Below are 9,649 nucleotides of genomic sequence, written 5' to 3'. Positions count from 1 at the left end.
TATTGTTTAAATTGAAAATTTATTACAAAAGCAGTTTATGAGATATCTAAACCAGATTGGTTTTATTATGATAAGTATATATTAATTTTTTTAATTTTTTGGGCATCATTAGTTGCACGCAGGACATCAAGTCGGTACTCTATTTCTTGCCATGTTCGCTGTAGCATAAGTTCATCAATGGTGGCAATTGCATTACGAATCCTTTGCTTCAAGTCAGCAATATCCCGTACCTTTGTTTGTGTCCCAAAGTCTCTTTACAAATTGTAAAGAGACTTTGTGGACACCCTGTATATGTACATACACACACACACTGTACCCAGATAATTATATAAATGTATAGGTACATAATTACATATATTCATAGATTCACAACTGACAGATAATATATCAATAAATTTACTATTGTATAGATATATATATGGATATATTATCGATAGATAATTAGATAAAGAAATAGTATTTAATGGGATATATATATCTATTTATACTGTTTATATATATACACATATGTGTGTGTGTGCGTTATCACGCGAACAAGCAAACAAATACACATATATGTATATGTATATTCGTTTATATAAATGTACTTAGTATAGATGTCTCTAAAGTTCTAAGATATATGTGTGTGTGTTAATATACTCTATGTGCTTTTGTGTCTATATTATTGTGTGTATACATTTATATATATGTGTGTGTGTGTGTGTTTACATGTGTATGGATACACGCAACAAACACACACACACACACACGCGCGCGCGCGCACACACACACATACATTAATATATACATATATACACACATATTTCACGTATATATATATATATATATATATATATATATATATACATATATATATATATATATATATATATTCCTAATAAACATAAGTACATGTATATATACAGGGGGCGTCATTTGGTGGGGGCGGAGAGGCAGTTTCCCACCCAAGACTCTAGTTTGCCCACCCCCAACGATTCTAAATGAATTAGTTTTAAGAAATTACACCGTTATAAGTCTCATTATAGCATAAAATGCCTTCACTTCGCTCGTCTACCCTCCCTTGCCACACACCCCTCCATTGTATGTATATATTCATGTAATGTATACACACATATATACATATATATGCACCTAGTATGTAAAAAATTATATATGTATCCATACAAACACCCACACCCATACCTGTCTACACATATATATGTGTAGACAGTATATATATATATATATATATATATATATATATATATATATATATATATATATATATATATGCATATATATGAATGTGTTTTAGTGGCTTTGTGAATGTGATTATGTCTTGTCCACTTCTCTACTTCCAGGATAAAGGAAAAGGGGGAGAAGGTTAGAAATTAGTTCGCTTGTCTGTGATAATGGGAAAATAATGGCGACAGAGTCAGGAAATAATGCACTTTCACGTTTTTCTAACCTTGGAGTCGCGCATCTTCGTAGTACGTGGGCGTGGCCAAACAATACCTGGAGTATATAAGCTCGATAATAACGAATGGCCAACAGTAGAAGCGATTCTCGTATCTATCTGCTCATTTCACCATGGCTCTTACTTTGGTAGGTTGTGACAAAACTGCCAGTTAAAGATGTGTTCACTGTATTATATGAAGAATTACACTTTACGAAAAGTTTGTTTTATTTTAATGTTAATCTTTGCTTTCCAGTCGGTTGTTCTTTTATGCGCCGGAGTCGTTCTGGGCTCTGTCCATCCCCCAGCATATGGCCATCACCCACAGCCCGCTTATGGTCATCATGCGCCTGCTTACGGTCATCATGCACCTGCCTACGCTCACCAGCATTCCTATGAGCACGGTTACTGCGACCCAACTGTTGCCCCAGCCTGCGCTGACAACTCCACTCTCTCCTACTGCTTGGAAGACACTGAGTATCCTGAATACGAGATTAAGGCTGCCATCACCGCCGATCACCTGTTCGCCAAGAAGTACGCTGATGTCGCCGACCAGTCTGCTGACGACCTGGTAGATATGCTTACCAAGGATCAGGAGGAGGCCTTCGACTATTCTTACTACACTGGAGCTTCCACTGGGGACTCTCCCTACGATGCCACTCACTGGGGTGGTCCTGAGGGTTACATCTGTCCCTCCGAAGTGGTGTATGCCATGCCCAAACGTGCCCAGAACGTGGAGGGCAAGTGGCGCGTCATTGTCAACGACGTTCACTATTACAGCCAGACTGCTCGCCTCGAGACTTGTCTGTTCCCAGAGGCTGCTTGCCGCGCCCTAGCTCCTTGCTACCAGAGCCATTGCACCCAGAAGTCAGTGTACCACCGACTCCTTTCCTATGACCCATGTGACCCTTACAAGGGCCTCTTCATTGACATCTACAAGATGCCATCTGCCTGCTCCTGCCACCTTCCCGCTTAAAACGCCACCACAATACTCCATGCCCACAAAGAAACCAACGACAACCCCTGTTTAAAGCGGAGGAGAATACCCCACGTGACTGGAGAACTTCACGTACCACTAGTCATGCCAGGAACCGCCGGAACACTCCCGCCGCTGCTCTCTCTCCCATCTTCAGCCATATAAAAGATAGAAGCGTCTGTTGTAATATCTTTATAAACAAATCATTTTTGAATATATGTATATGATTTCTTACTCCTTTGCATATTTTATTTGCTTATTATGTTAATAATCGTTAGAAAATAAGAAACGAGTAATGATAATTAGCACTAATTGCAGTTATAATGATACTTATCATTATGATGATTATCATAACAATAATACCACTGTCAATAAAAAAGATAGCAAGAATATTTATAATAATTACTATTATAATCAGGATAAGTATAAGAAGATGAACAATAACAAAATAATAATAATAATAGTAATCGTAATAATAATAATAATAATAATGTTAATGATAATAGAAATAAGGATTACAATAATGATTGTAAAAAAAAAAACAATGATGGAAGTGGTGTAATCACGAAAATGATGATCATAGCGTGAGGTTGTGAAAATTATGATGATACTGATAATAATGACAATATAAACAGTACCGACAGAACCCTAATCTTTTGCATTTACTAAATATGGAGAAAAAGTCAATAGTGAAATAACAATATGATATAGATCAATGAATACGTTGATGCTGACAATTATCAGTCTCGTTATGGCGTTTTTATTGTTCCTATAAGGAAAACCACTGTAACATCTAGTTGTGAGTATAATATTAAATAAGGAATTTAGGTCAAGTATACTAATAGTTCACACACTGTGATATCATAACTTTCCAAGGATTGGTCTAATTCTCATTCAAAATAAATACTCATTTGTGTAACCTTTGGGTTTGCGTAATTATCTCTTTTATAAAATGGGTTATATAAGTTTTGAAACGTTTTTGTAAGCATCTCCCTTACGCCCTGAGGTAAAACAAAAGCGATGACAGTGACCACGCAAGAGTAAGTCTTTTCAGCCACACCTGTCATTATCTTTTGGTGTGTATTAATATGACTGAGAAATCGAATTTCAATAAGGGAATGGGAGTGAAACAGGAGTCACCGTACTAGCGCATCTCTTTGCGCTCTGACCTGTGAAAAGGAAGTGACACCTGAAGAAACCGAAAATTTATATCTTGTGTACATTACTGTAAATATGTGAATATATCTGAATTATTGTTTATCAACTCACCTCTAATGATGCTAAAGAAAAAGATAAATTATCTAAACAGTGGATACTATTAAAAGAACCTACCACAATAACAAAAGAAATCCATATTTCCCAATCAATAACAGCTTTCACACCCCGGAAATGAATATGCCTGTTAAAGACCACAAAGCCACTGGGATAGAAAACAGTTATAGTGATATCAAAGAATTTGTGTGTATGCTCTCTCTTTTTTTATATAACTATTTACGCATGCACACCCACCTACCTGCACACCACACACACACACACACACACACACACACACACACACACACACACACACACACACACACACACACACACACACACACACACACACACACACGCCCGCACGCACGCACGTACAAACACACGCACGCACACATACACAGAATATATTGACAGATAGACAAATAGATATATGTGCATATGCGTGTGTATGTATCTTATTAATATATATTTACGCATATGTGTATATGTATCTGTATATATAATTGTAAATAAAGTATATATATATATATATATATATATATATATATATATATATATATATATATATATATAGATATAATATAGATATATATATATGCATATATATATAAAATGTATATATATATTATATATATATATATATATATATATATAATATATATATATATTATATATAATATATATATATATATATATATTTGCACATACGCATGTGTGTGTATACATATTCATAGATATGTATATTTACATGTGTATGAATGTATATATACTGATTTAGACATACCCACAAACCTACACCCGCATTACATATATACTTCATACATACGCATATATCCCTGTCTATTATTCATGTACTATGTTGATTTTTAAAAAATTTCACCATGTTTTAAACCGCACATTACTCTTAACAGAGGCAGTGAAGGCACGGCCAAGCGCCTGGGCCTCATCAATCCTCATGGTCGCCTTGCTCCCAAGAATAAGCAGGCTATTTCGTCATGCTCGTAAGGGTAATCGAGCTATTATGCGGTTACTTTTACTTCATAAAGGCAGAGACAATTACAGAAGAGCACAGTGCTTTGGGAAGGACACGGAAGAGAACATGCCAGTTGCTCAAGTGACTCCGTTGATGAAAGTGAGAGAAAAAACGTTAATATATATATATATATATATATATATATATATATATATATATATATATATATATATTAAAAAAAAAAAAAAAAATTGCGGCATATACAACCATTCCGTATGACACGCTACCACAATGCTCATTAAAGAATCGCCACTCTACACTACACACATTAATACATATGTTTATGTATGGCGAAAATGTGCTGACTTTCGCCGCCGATATTTACCCGACAATGCCTAGATTAATATACACAGAATTAGCCAATGGCAACAATATAATCAATTCTGATCATTAAAGGAGTGCGAAAATATAACTGCTTTTCTTCTAAGATATTAAGAATAATGTTAAAGAGACTTACCAAGGGGGTTCCTGTAAAAAGGCAATACCACCATAACAATTACATTGTTAGAAAAGATAGCACTGGAGATGATAACTGATAATAGCAAGAATAACACCATAGCAAACAGCAAAGGACATTGATAGAAATGATAGCACTGGAGATGACAGCTGATAATGGCGAGAATAACACCAAACCAAAAACAAAGGACTATTATTGTCATAACAATGTAGAAAATAATATGTGTATGTGCATATATATATACACACACATATCAACAAGCTTATATGTATACATACGTATATATCCATATATATTTACACTTATGTTTGTACACTTAAATAATACTGTATAAATTATACATACATATGAATGCATATTATAACCACATACAAAATATGTGTTCGTGTATATGTATGTGTCTATGTTTATATGTTATATATACCTATATACATACATACACATACACATGAACATAAACATGCAAAAACTTAAGTTGGAAAGAAGGAAAATATGTAAATGTCTAATATGTAAATATTTATTTTTGTTTCACAAAAGATATGGATTTAGATGTCATTTGTAATCAGTTCTCATCATTCCTGTACATATCACAAATAGATGACTAGAAAACTGCTTTCTATGGACTTAATACCTTGGTCCCAATGCGATAAGGATGTTAAAATATTTTTGAATTTAAATCCATTTCCCCCACTAAAGTCGCTTGAAATCAGGTGTTTGGTGAATAATGGTCGATGGTATAGGTGGCCATGCCAAGACGCAGGCACAGCTGGCGGGAAACTTGAATGTCTCGATGGCGAAGGGGAAGTACTGATCATAGGGGTCGTAGACAAGGAAGCGGTGGTAGATGGACTTCTGCACACACTTGGAATCGTAGCATTCAGGCACCAGAGGACATGCATCGCCGGAAGTGAGACATTCTTCCATGCGTGTAGTCTGAATGAGAGATTGATAATGGGTACCGATATTATTGACAACGACACGCCATTTTCCCTCAGTGTTCTGGGCACGAAGGGGCCTGACGTAAGTGGTCTCTGATGGACACAAGTAAGTTTCCTCATCCAGGGTGTTTGGTCGGTCCACAGACAGCTCGGTGTTGAGGTCAGCTACGTCAGCATAGAGGGAGAGGAACTTCTCGTAGTGATACTCGACTGTGTGTTTGATCTCGTAAGTGGGATAATGGTCGTCTTGGAGGCACCATGATTTGGTTGTGTTAGCAGCACATTTTGGCACAGCAGGTTCATGTTCATGCTCAGTGGAATGTTCATAAGCGGGAGCAGGATGGTAGGAAGGTTGTGGATGGTTGACAGCAGGAGCACCGCCGAGACTGATATTGACGTGTGAGGTCTGGTCGGTCAGAACTGCTACCGCCAAAGACAGCGAAACCTGCAACAGAATATGGTAAGATTTTAGCATATTGATGAAGATTGTATCCATTATATACATGTGTGTCTGTATCAACACATCTATACCTACACTCATATGTGCGCATATATGTATGCATGTATCAGTAAATGTTTCTCTTCATTTAATATGAACTCACCAGGTATCGTAAAGCCATGTTTGCAGTCTCAACTCTCGGTATCAAACTGTACCGACCGGGATGATGGGCGTCCTTTATATAGGGAAACGTACCGCCTACCCCCCCTCCCGCGCCACTGCACAAGCGAACCGTGAAATTAACTTCTTTTTTTATTCATAGATCCTTTAAACTTTCTCCCGAGATTGTTTTACACTTAGTATTTTGTCACTATCTTAGTAAAGAAAAGTGAAAATGGAATAAGAATAATTAGAAAAGGTAACTTTTCCCACGTCGTTATTTCTGGATATAATTTTCAAACACATATGCATACATAAATATATATAAAAGTGTAAATATATACATATATGAATATACATACATTTAATTAAGTTCAGAAAAAAAAAAGTTGGGAATCAAACATATAGGACAGAGAAGGGAAGCATGTGTGGCTATATATACGAATATATGTATATATATATATATATATATATATATATATATATATATATATATATATATATATATATATATATATATATATATATATATACACAGCACACAGATATGCATATGTACAGTGCACACAGATATATGTACATGTGTTCGTATATATGCAATATATGTATGTATATATTTCACACACACACACACACACACACACACACACACACACACACACACACACACACACACATATATATATATATATATATATATATATATATATATATATATATATATATGCATGCAAATCTAATATACATGTAATGTGTGTGCTTCCGGCTTTGTGGTTATGTGTAAATCAGTATATATACATATATTCATGTCTATGTATATGTACACACATATATGTGCATATATATATAAATATATATATAAATAAATAAATAAACATGTATCTATCTATCTATCTATCTATCTATCTATCTATATATATATATATTGTATATACAAGTATATATACATATACAGATACACATGTATATATGCATAAATATAAATAAATAAATATAAATATATACATAGACACACACACACACACACACACACACACACACACACACACACACACACACACACACACACACACACACACACACACACACACACACACACACACACACACACACACATATAGATTATGCAAAATATTATATGAATGAAAAAGAGAGAATATATATATATATATATATATATATATATATATATATATATATAATATATATATTTATTTATTTATTTATATATGTGCATATATATTAATAACACTACAAATATTTTATATCCCTGTGCCTTTGTGGTCTTTAGTAGTCATATTCATTACCAGAGGAGAACACTGTCACCGATTGCTTGGAATATATGGATTTCTTTTATTCTATCGCATTATGTGCACCATTAGTGTACTTACACTAAATTCCTTTAGATATGGTTGTGGGTCATATTTCATATTATATTCACAATTTATTGTTACTGTTAATTTTCCCTATCGAAACAATAAGAAAGCCATAACGAGAAGGATAACTTTTTGTATCAATGGCATATATCATTTTGCTATGCCGCTATTGATATTTCTCTCCAAATTTCGTAAACTTAAACTATCATGGTTCCATCGTTACTGTTTATATCAGTATTATTATTATCATCAGCATTATTACTATTACTACCATCAATATCATCATAATTTTCTTAACCTTATGTTATGATCATCACTTTCATCTTCATCACCATGTCCGTTATGTTTTATTATTATCATTATTATTACTGCAGTCATTATTGTACACCATATTACTATTATTATTATTATTATTATTATTATTATCATTATTGTTATTATTATTATTATCATTATTGTTATTATAGTTGTTTTATTATTACTATTATTATTAATAGCGTTAGCATTATTACTATTATTCATATTATTGTTGTTTTTCTTTTGTCCTCCATCTTATGCTTATTCTAATTATAATAATAATTATCATAATTATCTATATCATTATTATCAAAATCATCATACGTAATTATAAATGTCTTTATAATTGCAATTAATTATATGATCATCATTACTTGTTTCTTATTTTCTTATTGATTGACATGGACAGCATATAACATGCCAAGGAGTATGAAATCATATAGCTGTTATAAATGACTGGTTTATAAAGATATTACAATGGACGTCTCGCTTCTAGCTTTTACGTGGCTGAAGAGGGGAGAGAGATTAAAGACGGGCATGACATGACATGACAAGTGGTGGTACGTGAAGAGAGCAGTTCTCCTTCGCTTGAAAGGCTAACAGGGATTGCCGGTGGTTCTGTGGTGGCCATGGAGTGTTAGAAGAGGCGATTCGTTGAGGAGGGTTGTGATGGCTTGTTAGGCAGGAAGGTGGCAGGAGCAGGCAGAAGGCATCTTGTAGATTTCGATGAAGAGGCCCTTGTAAGGGTCACATGAGTCGTAAGAAAAGACTTCTGGGTGCAGTATCTCTTGGTCGTAGCCGTGGTCGTTGGTAGGCTGGTGAGCTTAGCAGGCGCATGATGCCCGTAAGAAAGGGTGAAGGCCATACGTTGGGGATAGACGGAACCCACAACGACCGACTGGAAAGCAAAGATCAACATTAAAATATTTTTTTCGTAAAGTCAAAACCCTTCAGATAGTACAGTGAAGACAGCTTTAACTAACAGAATTGCCACAACCTACCATTGTAAGAGCCATGATGGCACGAGCAGAGGGATACGAAAAACGGTTCTACTGTTAGCCATTTGGTATTATCAGAGTGATCGAATTTATATGCGTTGGCCACACCCATGCATTACGAAGATGCGCAACTCCAAGGTTTGATCTACGTGAAAGCTCATAAAGAATATAATGTGCATATATGTATATATAGGGAGAGAAATAATGAAGTAAAAATATATATATGTATATGCATGTAGATATACATATACATATACACTATATATGTATACATACTTTCTCAC

At 34.5% G+C, this 9,649-nt stretch overlaps 2 protein-coding genes across 2 annotated transcripts in view; one reads left to right on the top strand and one right to left on the bottom strand.

The window, feature by feature from the left end:
* Positions 1-6,735, bottom strand: part of LOC119572922 (neurotrophin 1-like) — a 25,367-nt gene extending 18,632 nt beyond the window's left edge. Inside the window, exons 1-2 of the mRNA XM_037919879.1 lie at positions 6,699-6,735; positions 5,943-6,541 (exon numbers count right to left, since the gene is read on the bottom strand). Of these exons, the coding sequence (XP_037775807.1) occupies positions 5,943-6,541; positions 6,699-6,716 (617 nt within the window). The 5' untranslated portion in view covers positions 6,717-6,735. The remainder of the gene's footprint in view (positions 1-5,942; positions 6,542-6,698) is intronic.
* On the top strand, positions 1,478-2,629 carry LOC119572924 (protein spaetzle 3-like). Its single transcript, XM_037919881.1, has 2 exons — positions 1,478-1,584; positions 1,692-2,629. Exons 1-2 carry the CDS (start codon positions 1,570-1,572, stop codon positions 2,409-2,411), a joined length of 735 nt encoding a protein of 244 aa, XP_037775809.1. The 5' UTR covers positions 1,478-1,569; the 3' UTR covers positions 2,412-2,629.
* Positions 6,736-9,649: the final 2,914 nt, after the last annotated feature.

This window comes from Penaeus monodon, chromosome 5, assembly GCF_015228065.2.
Source record: "Penaeus monodon isolate SGIC_2016 chromosome 5, NSTDA_Pmon_1, whole genome shotgun sequence".
Lineage (NCBI taxonomy): Eukaryota > Metazoa > Arthropoda > Malacostraca > Decapoda > Penaeidae > Penaeus > Penaeus monodon.
Note: the sequence above shows the minus strand (reverse complement) of the source record. Positions and strands in the feature narration are given on the sequence as shown.